The 13,829-nt window shown below is 40.3% G+C and overlaps 1 protein-coding gene across 1 annotated transcript; it reads right to left on the bottom strand.

Moving 5' to 3' along the window:
* Positions 1 to 3,484: 3,484 nt before the first annotated feature.
* Positions 3,485 to 10,450, bottom strand: Cisd2 (CDGSH iron sulfur domain 2). The gene is made up of 3 exons (XM_090356744.1): positions 10,216 to 10,450; positions 4,931 to 5,145; positions 3,485 to 3,914 (listed from the first exon to the last, which is right to left on the bottom strand). Exons 1-3 carry the CDS (start codon positions 10,316 to 10,318, stop codon positions 3,825 to 3,827), a joined length of 408 nt encoding a protein of 135 aa, XP_090212870.1. The 5' UTR covers positions 10,319 to 10,450; the 3' UTR covers positions 3,485 to 3,824.
* Positions 10,451 to 13,829: the final 3,379 nt, after the last annotated feature.

The raw sequence follows: 13,829 nt of genomic DNA on the forward strand, positions 1-13,829 counted from the left end.
ATGTAATTTAAATCATTCTTGCCTTATTCAGTCTTCCAACAAATTATGTAGGAAGTTAGTCATTAAACTTGAAAAAACAGCTCAACTGAGTGGAAAAAGTTCCTATGATACATATTCCCCATATGAAGTAATGAGTCAGGTATACTGGGCACAAATTTTCCCCATGGATATACCATGTTAAACACTAAACTTTCAACTACACATTGGCATCACCACATGAAATATCTATCCTGCTTTGGCTCTTTTATGCTGGCAGAGGGCTTGGAGCCTTGAACTCTCCCTCAGCCTTTCTCTCATAGCTGGCATCTTACCATTTGACTTATACCTCTAGTCTTGCATTTTTTTTTTCTGGTTAATAGATTCAGACTTTTCTGCTCAAGATGGCTTCTAATGCTGTCCTCAGATCTCAACCTCCTGAGCAGCTAGGATTACAATTCTGAGTCACCAGTGCCCAGCTATGTCCTGCCTTCTCAAATGTCATATGCTACTTATTTTGATTCGGATTCATCACTGAACACCACTGGCATTTCATCACAGTGATATCCCCAGGGACTGTGGTGTAGGTGATACTCTAAAGCAACTATGCTTTTAATATTCAGTTCATTTTTGGTGATCTCTCCGGCCACAGGCTATAGTATACTGTTTACCCACCATTAGCAGAATCCTTTCGATATCTTTCGATAGTCTTTTTAGAAGTGGGTGTGAAGGTAGAATAAGGAGATTCTGAAGCCTTGATCAGTCACTTAGGAATTCAGTATGAGCATTACTAACATGGCCTTTGGGCTTCAGAAAGGTGATGCTGCCTCCATGAATTGTAAACAAGTCAAGTGCAATTAGTTAAGATAGCCTGGGAGGTTCTCAAGCAAAAAGATCTATTTTAATTTCTTAAGAACACTATTCAGACAGCAGCGTTCACAAATTCTTGTCCAGAAAGAAGAGTCTGAGAGCACATTTCCAAGGGAAGATGAAGTTGAGCATGGGGAAGAATTTTACCTATCAGCAGCTGGCTTAACTGGCTCTCCAGAACTTATTAACAAATTAAGTTACGACACACACACGTCCTCCAGTGAATCACCCTATGGAGGACCAAACTCAAAGCTGCATTGTAATGTGCTTTTTATAACACAACTTGCTTAATGATCCACATGAGTGAATCATTAATACCGCAAGCTTACTAACACACTGGAAACCTGATACTTATGTAGTGGGGCTTGCTCATCTGCTGAGTAAGACATGACTAGTTCCCTAGTTAAGCAGGAGGCAGTCTTCCAGAAGATCGCTGTTGTTTCCCAATGAAGATTCTAGAAAACTCAGATATGTATTTCTTTTTTTCCCATCGCGCCCACTCTCCCAGTCCTGGGGCTTGAACTTTGGGCCTGGGTGCTACTCCTGAGCCTCTCTGTGTTTAATGCTAGCGCTCTACGGCTGGAACCACAGCACCACTTTCTGGCCTTTTCTGAGTAGTTTACTGAAGATAAGAATCTCACTGACTTTCCTGCCCTGGCTGGCTTAGAACCGTGATCCTCAGATCCCAGCTGAAACTGGCTCAGACATGTCTTTCTTACGACGAATTTGGTTAGTTGGTGTTTATATTTTAAGGCATACATGACAGAAGATAGAATTCTGTAAATTTCAAGCGATGGTAACGGACAATGATGCTTATATCAAGAGTTCATAAAACAACAGCTTGCTTCATTAGGTGGGAAAGTATTTGGGACAGCTCTAATAATTTTAATAATGGGGACAACTATTCAGAGAGGATATACATTTTACTTTCTAAAATTAGTTTTTATGAAAATTGTCAATTTTTAAGTGCTCACATTTGACTAAACTAAAAGTTGATAATTTCACATGAGACTACAAATTTTTTGGTCAATTTACCTACTATGAAACCTACATTTGGAAACCACTAGAACACATTTAAAAGCAGTGAGCTCTGATATTTTATAAAAAGAAAAAATCTCAAGAATTTCCACTTTTGGGCCAGCAGTTTGGCCTAGTGGTAGAGTGCTTACCTAGCATGCACGAAGACCTGGGTTTCATTTCTCAGTACCACATATAATGAAAAAAGCTGGAAGTGGTGCTGTGGCTCAAGTGGTAGAGCACTGGCCTTGAGGAAAGCCCAAGGACAGTGTTCAGGCCCTAAGTTCAAGCCCTAGCACTGGCAAAAAAAAAAAAAAAAGAGAGAGAGAATATCCACTTTTGGCAATAACCTCCAGAAAGACTTATGACCAAGAGAAAAATGAACAGCTAACCTGACAGCCACATTCCTGGAGGGTGTTAAATAAAAGCTCTCAAAAAATACCCAGAGTCACAGAACTGAAAGCAATGTTACATTTCTCCTCAGCTGGCAGATAGGAAGAACAGTAACAATTTCAGACATACACCTTATAAAAGTTGTCAGAGAACAGATTGTATTTCTGCTGTTAGCTCTGAAGTTCTTGTCATTAGTCATGAGAAAGCTAAGATCACACAGTGAAATCTCTTAACATTACATTCCAAATCCAAGTACCATTTTTGGTGTAATTTATGATGCATATAAATGTTCAATAATATGCTTCAATATTATTGAGCATTTCTGCATACTTTATTTTTGGAAGCCGTATCCTTGCCTGCCTCCTGAATCTCCTTCATGTATAGAAAAACAGTGAACAGAGAGGGTTGTACCTTTAGTAGCCACACTTCAGCATATTAATATGAGAGCTTTAGTGTAAAGTACCATAGCAGAGACTCAAGTATATACTAAAAATTACTAACATTGTAAAATTTTTCCAGTAAACCTATTTTATATTTTATTTTATTAAAAAGAGAAAAAAGAATTTTTATCACTGAACATTTTATCATTTTAATCTGAGTTCTGATATGTTTTATTTGTAGTTGGCCTTCAAATTGCAGTAGCCCGTAAGTTTAGCTTTAAAGGTTCTTAGTATCCAGGCTGTCACTGAGTCAAAGAGCTCAAGACATATAGACATATAGACATATAGACATACATACATACATACATACATACATACATACATACATACACACACACACACACCTCTTTCCTAAATAAATCTGTTACAGTGCTGGAATAATGTTTTTTTATATCCAGTTTACTTTTTCTGAAATTGAGATATTTCTATTATTGAAACAAGAATTTCTAGAACACATTTTTTTCTGTGTAACCTCAATACTTCCTTTTTTTTTTTTTCTTCCTAGTCCTGGGGCTTGACTCTGGGCACTGTCATTTAGGTTTTTTCAAGGTTAGTGCTCTACTACTTGAGCCATGGCACCACTTCCAGCTTTTTCTGTGTATTTGATGGCGAGGAATTGAACCCAGGGCTTTGTGCATGCTAGGCAAGCACTCTACCACTAGGCCACTCTCCCAATCCCTTCAATAATTCTTGTTGGCAATATTTTCTTAATTCACCTAAAGGAGAACAGAGTGTGGAAAGCCAAACCACTTCAAATGGTCAAAACAAAACCAATATAAAAACATATGTGAAGTATATAATCTATTTAAATTTACATTCAAAGGTACAGTTTTGGACCCATTGTCAAAATTTAGATTCCAATGAACTAAAAAAAGAAATACTGGTTTTATTGGAGGAAGGTACACTGATTCTCTAAAATCAGAAAGTTCCACAAGTTCTCTATAATTTTTGACTATGCAAAGTATCAAATATAAGCAGCTGTGTAGCAAGAAAATAAACTGCCAGAAATAATTATTCAACTAGTAGTAATAATTAAAACCACCATGTCAAAGATTTTTTATACACAAAGAATGAGAAATATTTTCAGATTTCTACAGCACACATTGGACCAATCCTAAGTCATTCCTGTTATACTTCTTTCTTCTTCAATATGAGTGGACCCACATTATCTCCTGTCAACTCATTATGCTTATTATGGGAGCCGTCACAGGCAGGAAACTAAAAGGGAAAAAGAATTACAAGTGTTATTTGAAAAATATAATTCATTAAGTAGATACATTGATGAAATGCTTTCATAAGCACATCACTTGTTAAAACAAAAAAGAATCAACAGAAAGCATTCCTAAGTTATACTCTAATAGCAACATGATGCCATAGCAAATCTAACAATTTAAGTAATTCAGTCTATATTTTGTTTTTTGTTTGTTTGTTTTTGCCAGTTCTGGGCTTGAGCTCAGGGCCTGAGGACTGTCCTTGGATTTTTCTCAAGGCTAGAACTATACCACTTGAGCCTCAGCACCATTTCTGGCTTTTTCTAAGAATGTGGTATCAAGGAATTGAACCCGGGTCTTCATGCATGCTAGGCAAGCACTCTACCACTAGGCCAAACTCCCGGCCCTTCAGTCTATATTTTAAAGTCATCTTTGGATGATTCCACAAGTGACTACTTAGGTGTTTTGTTTTGTTTTTTAGTTGGTTATGGGCTTGAACTTTGGGTGTGGGCACTGTCCTGGGCTCTTCAGTTCAAGGATAGCATTCTACCACTTTCAGCCATAGTGCCACTTTGGTTTTCTTTCTTTATTTTTTATTTTGTTTGCTTTTCTGCTATTCCTGGGGCTTGAACTGAGGGCCTGGACACTGAACTTGGATTTTCTCAAGGCTAGAGATCTTCCATTTGAGCAACAGCAACAATCCGATCTTTTCTGTATATGTGGTACTGAAGAATCGGACCCAGGAGTTTGTGCATGGTAGGCCAGCACTCTACCACTAGGCCACACTCCCAGCCCCTACTTAGGTTTTCTGGTGGTTAATTGGAGATAAGAGTCTCACAAACTTTTGTGCCCAGGCTGGCTTTGAACTGTGGTCCTCAGATCTCAGATCTCCTGAGTAGCTAGAATTACAGGCATGAGCCATTGGCGCTTGGGGACTACTTAGGTTTTCAAAGGAATCAAAAGAAATTTTTGGTCTTAAGGTTTCCACAGAATTCTATCACACATAGAAATGGGACATCTTACCGTCTTAGAACGCCAACACCTGCAATAAGCGGCTTTAGCAAGGCATAAATCTTCAATGTTTATTTCATTCACCACTTTGGGATTTTCCTTCTGTATTTTAAGGTTAATCAAACTATCCTTCTGCTGTTTTTTCTTCTGGAGGAATGGACGAACTGCAAGGTAGCCAAGGAGTGCGAGTACACCAAGGAAAGGCAGCAAACGAAGCCATTCTGAAACTAAATGTGGACATACCCATTAGGATCTGCAGTGTTCTTGTAAAACATACACACACAACAGTATGCGTGGTTTCACCTTTGAGTTATTCTTTATCTGTTACGCTCACATTCATTTAACTTATTCACAAAAGTGTGAGTAGATCACACAATAAAATCAGCACCAACAGGACCAGGTAATTTTAACTTGTGGCCTATCTTGAAATTTGTGAAACTGAAAAATCAAGAAACAAGTGCTACTTCAAATGCTATCTCCTTGTACCTGGTAAGTATGTCTGTGTTGGTCTTTTTTTTTTTTTTTTTTTCAAACCAGGAATTATCACCACCATAATGATAATCATAAAAATCAATGAAATATCCTTTATGAAATCAAACTATGATGGAAAACGAATTAGAAGAGTACTGGAAGAGCAGAGTAGGATGGTGGAAGACAAACCAATGGAATAGTCCTGAAGAAAATAATTCCAGCTGAGACTGATGTAGTCGTGGTCAAAGCAAGGAGAAATCATTAGGTTTAAAGGGAAACATTTCAACTTTTTTATACAGGGACAGGTAGCCATGACACCCTATTCCTGACATATGCTTCTATAGCATAATACATAAGCATACTCATACTTTTTTCTATCATAGAGCCCTAGGCTCTACGCCTGAGCCAAACTTTTAGCTCTGCTTTTTCCTAGTAATTATGGAGATGGAACCTTGTGGACTTTTCTGCCGCGATCCTCTGGATCTTGCCTTCTTGAGTAGCTAGGATTACAAGCATCTGCTACTGGTGCCCTGCTATTAAAAAAAGAATCTTTTAAAGTAAACAGACACAAATGAATAATAATAAAGTGGAAAGATTTTTTTTCCCCTAGTTTTAAAAGGTAACTAGAACTTCAAAGCCAGCGAAGGCAATACAGTTCATGAGGCGCTTATTTCCAATTAACTAATAAAAAGCCAGAAATGGCATGGTGACTAATAGTGGTAGAGCACTAACCTTGAGCAAAAGTTCAGTGACAGTACTCAGCCCCAAAGTTCAAGCCCCAGAGCCTGCACCAATAAATAGATAAACAGATAGATAGATGGATGTTACCCACAATACCACAAAAAACAGTGACAAATCGGTTGCTGTTTGTATGTTCTTATGCATCATAAAGCAGAAATGATTTCCACTACAGAAAAGACAGAAATGAAGTATTTATTACTGTGGTAGTTTTTCTGGTAGTATCTCATTTTATAGCCCAAGCAAAGTATTATGAAATCATAGTAGGATGGATTCACTATTATGGCTTAAAATCGAATATAAATTATATCAGAATTTAAAGACTAGTAGGATACAACAAATAACTAATATTTCAATCTTTATTAGGAACAGAGCAGTGTCCTAGCATCTAGAACTTTGACTGGCCTGTCACAAGTGCTCAACAAATACCTCGTGACTAAAATTTAAATATAATTGAACTAGAAAAGAGAATATATTTGTAACTTAATAGTACTATGTAAATATTATCCTCAAATCTCCAAGCAAAGAATTTCTAAAAGTTCTCTTTTGCAAACTTACATGTTAATAAATGCAACTTCTGCCAGAAGCCAGTGGCTCACACCTGTAATCCAAGCTACTTTGGAGGCTGAGATCTGATTACCACAGTTCAAAACCAGCCAGGACAAAAAAATCCGTGGGAGGGCCGGGAGTTTGGCCCAGTGGTTAAAGTGCTTGCCTAGCATGCATGAAGACCGGGGCTCGATTCCTTGGTACCACATACATAGAAAAAAGCCAGAAGTGGTGCTGAGGCTCAAGTGGTAGAGCTCTAGCCTTGGGAAAGACCAAGGACAGTACTCAGGCCCTGAGCTCAAGCCCAGGACTGGCAAAAAAAAAAAAAAAAAAAAAAATCCATGGGACTCTAATCTCTAATCAACTGTGCAGAAAAAGCTAGAAGTAGCACTGTGGCTCAAGTGGTAGTACACTAGTCTTGAGCACAAAGAGGCTCAAGGACAAGCACCCAGACTGTGTTTATGTCCTAGGACCAGCAATGAATGAATGAATGCAACGTTTTCATTGAACTTTTGGTTTCCTAGTGAGAAAACTCACCTTTTATTCTTTCTTTTTTAAAAAAATTGAGAAATATGGGGCTGGGAGTTTGGCCTAGTGGTAGAGTGCTTGCCTAGCATGGACAAAGACCCGGGTTCGATTCCTCGGTACCACATACATAGAAAAAGCCGGAAGTGGTGCTAAGGCTCAAGTGGTAGAGCTCTAGCCTTGAGAAAATCCAAGGACAGTGCTCAGGCCCTGAGCTTAGTAAGCCCAGGACTGGCAAAAAAAAAAAAAAAAAAAAAAGAGAAATAAAATAAACAGGTCTTAGGCAGTTAGCTCTAATTTGAGAAGTAGATACACTCTGTAGCCTCCAGTAAAAAATGTTTAGAAATATTCATATCCAAGTATATAGAAATCCTTTCATTGCCCCCATTAAGTACTTTCCCATACCTGTCTAGTGTATTTTCCACTATTTTCAATATCCAATTTCTTTTAATCAACATAAAAGTTGTTGAGGTTCATCTTGTGGGTCAATAATTTGTTCCTTTTTTACTGAGCAGCTTTTCTACTTATGAATAAATCATGGTTTATTTACTTATTTTCTTGTTGGTACATGCTTGACTTGCTTCCAATATGGGAACAATTACAAATTAGGCTGCCATGAACACACTTATACAGTATGTTTGTGGGTTTATGTTTTTAACTCTGTTTCATTTCTCAATTTCCAGTCTGGAACTGGCCCCTCTGGATAAACAACACTAATGAACTCACAGCTGTGGGTTCTGACATGTTTGTGTTACCCTGGGAAACTTGCTATCTAAGTCTCATACTGATTTATCTTTAATAACGAAAGCTTTTAACGAAAAGTCTGTAAGTTTCAAAAAACCAAACTAAGAGGAGTGAGCAAAATTTCATGACTAGCATATAAATCTCAAAATACTTTTCCAACTTCTGAATGGAAGGAATTTTTTCTTGATGCAGTGCTAATATAAAGTTTATATAACAATAAGAAAAATGTTTCTTTAGAGGCCTAAATACTAGTACATACTTCCAAAAGTTACTTGGATGTAACATGAGTTTCTTTTTGAGAGGAATCTTGTCTGCATTTTTATATCCTGTATAATAAGAAAGAGACTACTTGTGTCTTCCAGCAATGCAGAGTCATCATGAAAGAGACAATTAAAAGAAAAACAAACAGGCCGGGAGTTTGGCCTAGTGGTTAAAGTGCTTGCCAAGCATGCATGAACACCCGGGTTCCATTTCTCGGTACACATATAGAAAAAAGCCGGAAGTGGTACTGAGGCTCAAGTGGTAGAGCTCTAGCCTTGAGAAAGTCCAAGGACAGCGCTCAGGCCCTGAGCTCAAGCCCAGGACTGGCCAAAAAAAAAAAAAAAATCCTCTTAGCTATGAATAGGGAAGGAAAAATAGGCAACAATGTTAATTGTAACTTTGTATCAAACTTTCATAGAAGAAAATGTGAGTACTTTTTGGTCACCCAGACTCTTACATTAACTGCTGAGAATTGTCTTCCTGCTTTTTACTTCAACTAAAGCCTACAAAGGGATTCCATAAGCAACTCATTCAAGAAAACCAAATGTCCTTAGCTCTCACCATCTATTCTGAAGGAGACTCAAAAGTAGAAAAGAGATATTCAAGTTTTTTGCTTAAAGTAGAAAGTTAAAAAAGATCCTGCAACTATTACTGTCCAATTCAAAACCACTATTTTCCTCCATAAAACTGGTATTACATGAACATGTTTACCAAATAAGCAATACAATGAGAACTAAACAGAAGACATGTTGTGATATTGTTAAATACTTAACAATTTTTGAATGGTACTTACTATACTATTAATCTAAGAGTGAAGAAAGTTTGGTTCCATTTCCTTAGTGCCATTAATAGGAATTAAGTCCTTGTTGACAGTTGACTTAGTAGAGTTTGGCTTATCCTGTTTACCTCATCTAAATTTATTCACCATCACAGTCTGGTTTTGTTTGTAATCTCTGAGAAGGGCTATTATGGAAGGCACTGCACTTAAGTGTTCCAGGCAAGTTGTTTTGTTTTTAATCTTCCTTGAAGTGTGATACCCACCTCTAAATAGCTCTTACCAATCTGGTACTAATTCTGTCTTTTGATCGACTATATTTCGTTTTTTTGATAAACCTTCCGTGTATTCCACCAGTCTTCCCATGACCATATTTTAAAGTCAGTTACTAAATAGCTAGAGTGCTCCAGGCTAAGCAACCCTATTTACAATCTTAAGTATTGTTTAATTCATGTTTGTATTCACTAGGACACAGAAGCTCAATATTTGCTGGGGTTTGTTTTTTTTTTTTTTTCAGCAACTTATTCAGACTGGGTGGTAGGGTTTACACATACCCTCTTTACATTGTAAAGCCAGAACCCAATCAAATCAAGCAGTGGAGAATTTTCTTTTGAAGGTGTGAAATGTTGAGCTGCTGTTCCTTTCCTGGCACGGGAGGAGGCCATAATTATACAGTATACATATAGGTGCATATGTATATGTGAGTATATATATATTCATTTAAGTTTTATGCAAGCCAGCACTGGGCTGCTATCTGTCTCTCTTTCCTGCACTGGCGCTCCTCCTAGGGTTGCGGTGAGAGGTGACCTCGAATGACCCCGGGGCGGGTCAGCCCTTGGGGAAATGGAGATTATTACTAAATGAAACACACGCGTTCCGTGTGTGTCTGATGCTCTCCCACTCCAGCTGAGGACCCAGGTAAGATAACGAGGACTCAATCGCCCAGAGCGATGAACGAGCAAAAGAAAAGAACCAGACCCGCGCGCTCCAAACTCCGCGCCTCCTCCGGGAGAGAGCCTGGTGTCCCGCCACGGGCCGAGGGCGTCCACCGCGCAGGCGCACCACCGATGCCTCCAGGACGACTGCGCAGGCGCGCAGGCACGGTGACGTGCCGCTCGCGAGGGAATCGCCCCGCCCAGAGCCCCAATGGGTGGTTTCTTTTTTTTTTTTTTTGCACCTCCCCCTCCGCGCGGGGGGTGCAAAGATGGAAACTGGCGAGTGTGGGGTTGGTTACCTGTGAGCCGGGCGAACCCCGTAATGCTCTCCGGGACTGGGAGCTGCTTAAGATAGGCGGGGAGCTGTACCTTCACGATGCGGGCCACGCTGTCCAGTACCATCCTGGGGCCGGCCGCGGCAGATCCTCTCTTGTCCCCCCACTGCGGTTCGTCTAGTAGGCTACTGCGCCTGCGCGAGCGCGGCGGCGGTGGCCGGCGGGCGATCAGGAGTTGGGCTCGGCGCGGGACGGGCTGCGGGCCCTGGGCGGAGAGGTGACCTGCTGCGCGCTGATTGGCTGCGGCGCGAGTGACGTGAATGCGCAGCGCCTGCGAGGCGCGGGTGCGCGTGGGTTGCGGCCTTCCTTGGGATCGTCGCTTGGAAGCGGCTTGTGAGACGCCGGAGGTCGGCGGGAAGCCGGGCTCGGTCGGCTCAGGGACGCCCGGGGGTCGGCGGGAAGCGGCCTTGCGCCTCGCCGGGGCTCTCTGGTAAAGAGCCTCCTGGAAGTTGTTACCTTTTCGTTTCTCCTGTCCCTGCCCCCGAGCTGTGTCTCTTCCGCGAGATACACCTCACCCCACCGGGCCTACGTCCGCCTCGACAGAGAAGTTCCCTAACGCAGGCCAGTTCTTTCTTCCGTTAACCCCCTCGGAAACGTGGTCGAAGTAGAAAGCCTTAGTATTTTACCTTGATAAAACCAGAAACATTCTTAGGTTCACTCTGGGCGGTGCGGGTCCCTGAGCTCTTTTGTTCAGGGCTAGCTTTCTATCACGGGAGCCACAGCTCCACTTCCGGCTTTCGGGCTGGGGCGGGAGAGGCGTTAATTAAAGATGGGCGTCGCCCCGACTTTCCTACCTGGTTTGAGCCTTGATCCTCGTATTTCAGTTGCCTGAATAGCTAGGATTACCGGCCTGAGCCAATGGTTCCTGGCTTACTTTTGAGTCTTAAAAGTCCCCGCCCCCTTTCCTTTTCTCTCCTCGTGGCCTGTTTTCCTTGCTACTCAGAGGCTGAGATCTGAGGATCATGTTTTTAAAGGCAGCCTGGACAAGTAAAGTTATTGCGACTTCGTATCAAATTAACTACCAAAAACCCAGGCTGAAGGCGAGGTTTAAGTGGCAGAGCATTAACCTTGATCAAGAAAAAAAAAAAATTAGCCAGAGTGAACCCCTGAGTTCAAGTCCCTAGTACCGACACTAGGAAAAAAAAAATTGGCCGGGAGTTTGGCCTAGCGGTAGATAGAGTTCTTGCCTAATGCACGAAGACTGGGTTCGATTCCTCGGTACTACTACATATATAGAAAAAGCCAGAAGTGGTGCTCTGACTCAAGTGGTAGAGTGCGCTAGCCTTGAAAGGCCCAAAGACAGTGCCCATGCCCTGAGTTCAAGCCCCAGGACTGGCAAAAAAAAATCTAGGATGAAAAGAGCTTCAAACTTTTAACGTACCTTCTTGACAATACTTTGTTTCCACATATGGCTTGTTTCCACATATGGCTGAAGTCATAACGTTCATGTTAATTCACTTTTGTGGTCTGAGTACTATGTCTTACTGACAGTCTTCCTATGATCCAGTACCAAAGCACAGTGCATCAGGGTTATATAACACAATATTTCATTTTGCATAATAATTGTAATAAATGTGTTTTTTGAATTTCCCTTGATATTTTTAAAGAAAATGAGCTTTTTTTTAAAAAAATAAACTTTCATTTTCTAATCATTACCTCTCACTAAAAAATGGAATCTAGCTAAACTTTTTCCATCATTCTATCCTGTCCACAACTGTCAAATTACAATGAAGTCTAATTCCAAGATGTTTAGCTACATGAACTGAAGCAATATTGAAGATACACAAAGTAATGATTTGAAAGATTAGTGTTTAATATTTCATTTTGTCAGCTTGCTCCTGTTAGAGAAAAAGGAACCTGAGTTTTTTTTAATTCTGAAAATAATAGGACTCAAACATCTTTGCCTCTGAACTGTTCAGTTGTTAATTTGGAAAGGGGTGCAGTAGAAGAAAAGATTGGGAAAGGCTATCAAATATTTGTTCCTTCTATCATCTTGATGAGAGTGAATTATTACTATATTAAATCCAGTTAAAATTACCAGGCAATTCTTTAAAAATTAAAAAGATAGCTTAATTTAGAGAAACAGGAAAATGCAAAATGCCAAGTGTACAACTGGATGTAACTACCACCAGTATCAATTTATAAACTATGTCTTAACACCCTAGAGGTGTGTTTGTGTGTCTTTAGTAACCTTACTACCACCACAGTTCTTTGTTTAGCATTGTTTTTGGACTTCATATAGAAGTTATACATTACAGTGTTGTAACTGATTTCTCCTTAGCAGTATGTGTAGATAATTGATTTGGTATTTTCAATTAGAAGTACAGCCCATCCAGGCAGTGGTGACTCACACTTGTAATCTTAACTACTCTGGAAGAGGTCTGAGGATGACAATTCAAGAAGCCAGCTTGGCCAGGAAAGTGAGTGAGACTCTAATCCCTATAGCTTCACCAAGAATCTGAGGTGAAGCTTTGAGCAAAAAAGCTCAGGGATAGCACCCAGTCCCTGAGTTCAAGCCCAGAACTAGCCTGTATTTTAGGAGCTCTTTCTCTGTGTATCTTCCTTTCCACTTTTGCCCTAGAAAGATGAACGGTAGGCTGTACAAGTTTATAGAAAAGACAGAAACAGGTTTCATGTAATGCATAGAGAGATGAATGTATGGGCTTCTCTTTTGGAATTCTGGGAATTGCAGGGTGATAGATCAACACTTCAAAATTCTGAAAAAAATTGAAACTGTGTGACTAGAATAAAATCATTTTCAAACCTGAAATATCTCAACCAATGTGCACTCTTAACCATTCATTCCCCAGAAGTTAATAAAGGATATGGTCCAAAGAAGAAGTAGATAGGTGATTAAGGATAAAAGAAGCCTAAAATAAGGGAAAGGGGGGCTGGCTTAGTGGTAGAGTGCTTGCCTAACATGCATGAAGCCCTGGATTAGATTCCTCGCTGCCACACACACAGAAAAAGCCAGAAATGGTGCTATGGCCCAAGTGGTGAGCGCTAGTCGAGCAAAAAATAAAGCTCAGGGACAGTGCCCAGGCCTGAGTTCAAGCTCCAGGACTGCCCAAAAAAAAAAAAAAAAAAAAAGAGAGGGAATCTCAAAGCTATGATCTGAAGAGTGGATAGAATTTATGCAGTATGTAATGTGTTTAATTTTTATTTTTGTGGTGGGGAGTGAGTTTGTTTTACCCATGTCCCAGGGTATGAATTCCAGGCCTGGGGTCTTCCCTAAGCTGTTTGTTCCCAAGGCTAGTACTCTTCCACTTGAGTCACAGCTTCACTTTCAGCTTTTTGGTGGTTAATTGCAGGTAGGAGTCCCACTGACTTTCCTGCCTTGGCTGTTTCCAATTGCTGTCTTCAGATCTCAGCCTCCTGAGTAACTACGATTACAGGTGAGATCCTCTGGGACCTGGCTCAGTTTTTATGTTATGAGTTTGGTCCTTCTTGTTTTTACATTGTACTTTTGTTTTTGAGGAACTACATTTGACTGCCTTGGCTTACACATAGCTTAACAGGAAGTGCAGCAAGCTGGAAATAGGGGGAAATTTGAAAAACAGAACTAGTTAACATATGAT

Source organism: Megascapheus bottae, chromosome 23, assembly GCF_031878675.1.
Source record: "Megascapheus bottae isolate mThoBot1 chromosome 23, mThoBot2.hap1, whole genome shotgun sequence".
In the NCBI taxonomy this organism is placed as follows: Eukaryota; Metazoa; Chordata; class Mammalia; order Rodentia; family Geomyidae; genus Megascapheus; species Megascapheus bottae.

Excerpts from the sequence above, each read along its gene's own strand:
- Cisd2 (XM_090356744.1), bottom strand. The coding sequence starts at position 10,318 with ATGGTACTGGACAGCGTGGCCCGCATCGTGAAGGTACAGCTCCCCGCC. Across the intron at positions 5,146-10,215 it reads GGGGTTCGCCCGGCTCACAG|TTTCAGAATGGCTTCGTTTG; the intron begins GTAACCAACCCC and ends GTCCACATTTAG. Across the intron at positions 3,915-4,930 it reads GGTGTTGGCGTTCTAAGACG|TTTCCTGCCTGTGACGGCTC; the intron begins GTAAGATGTCCC and ends TTTCCCTTTTAG.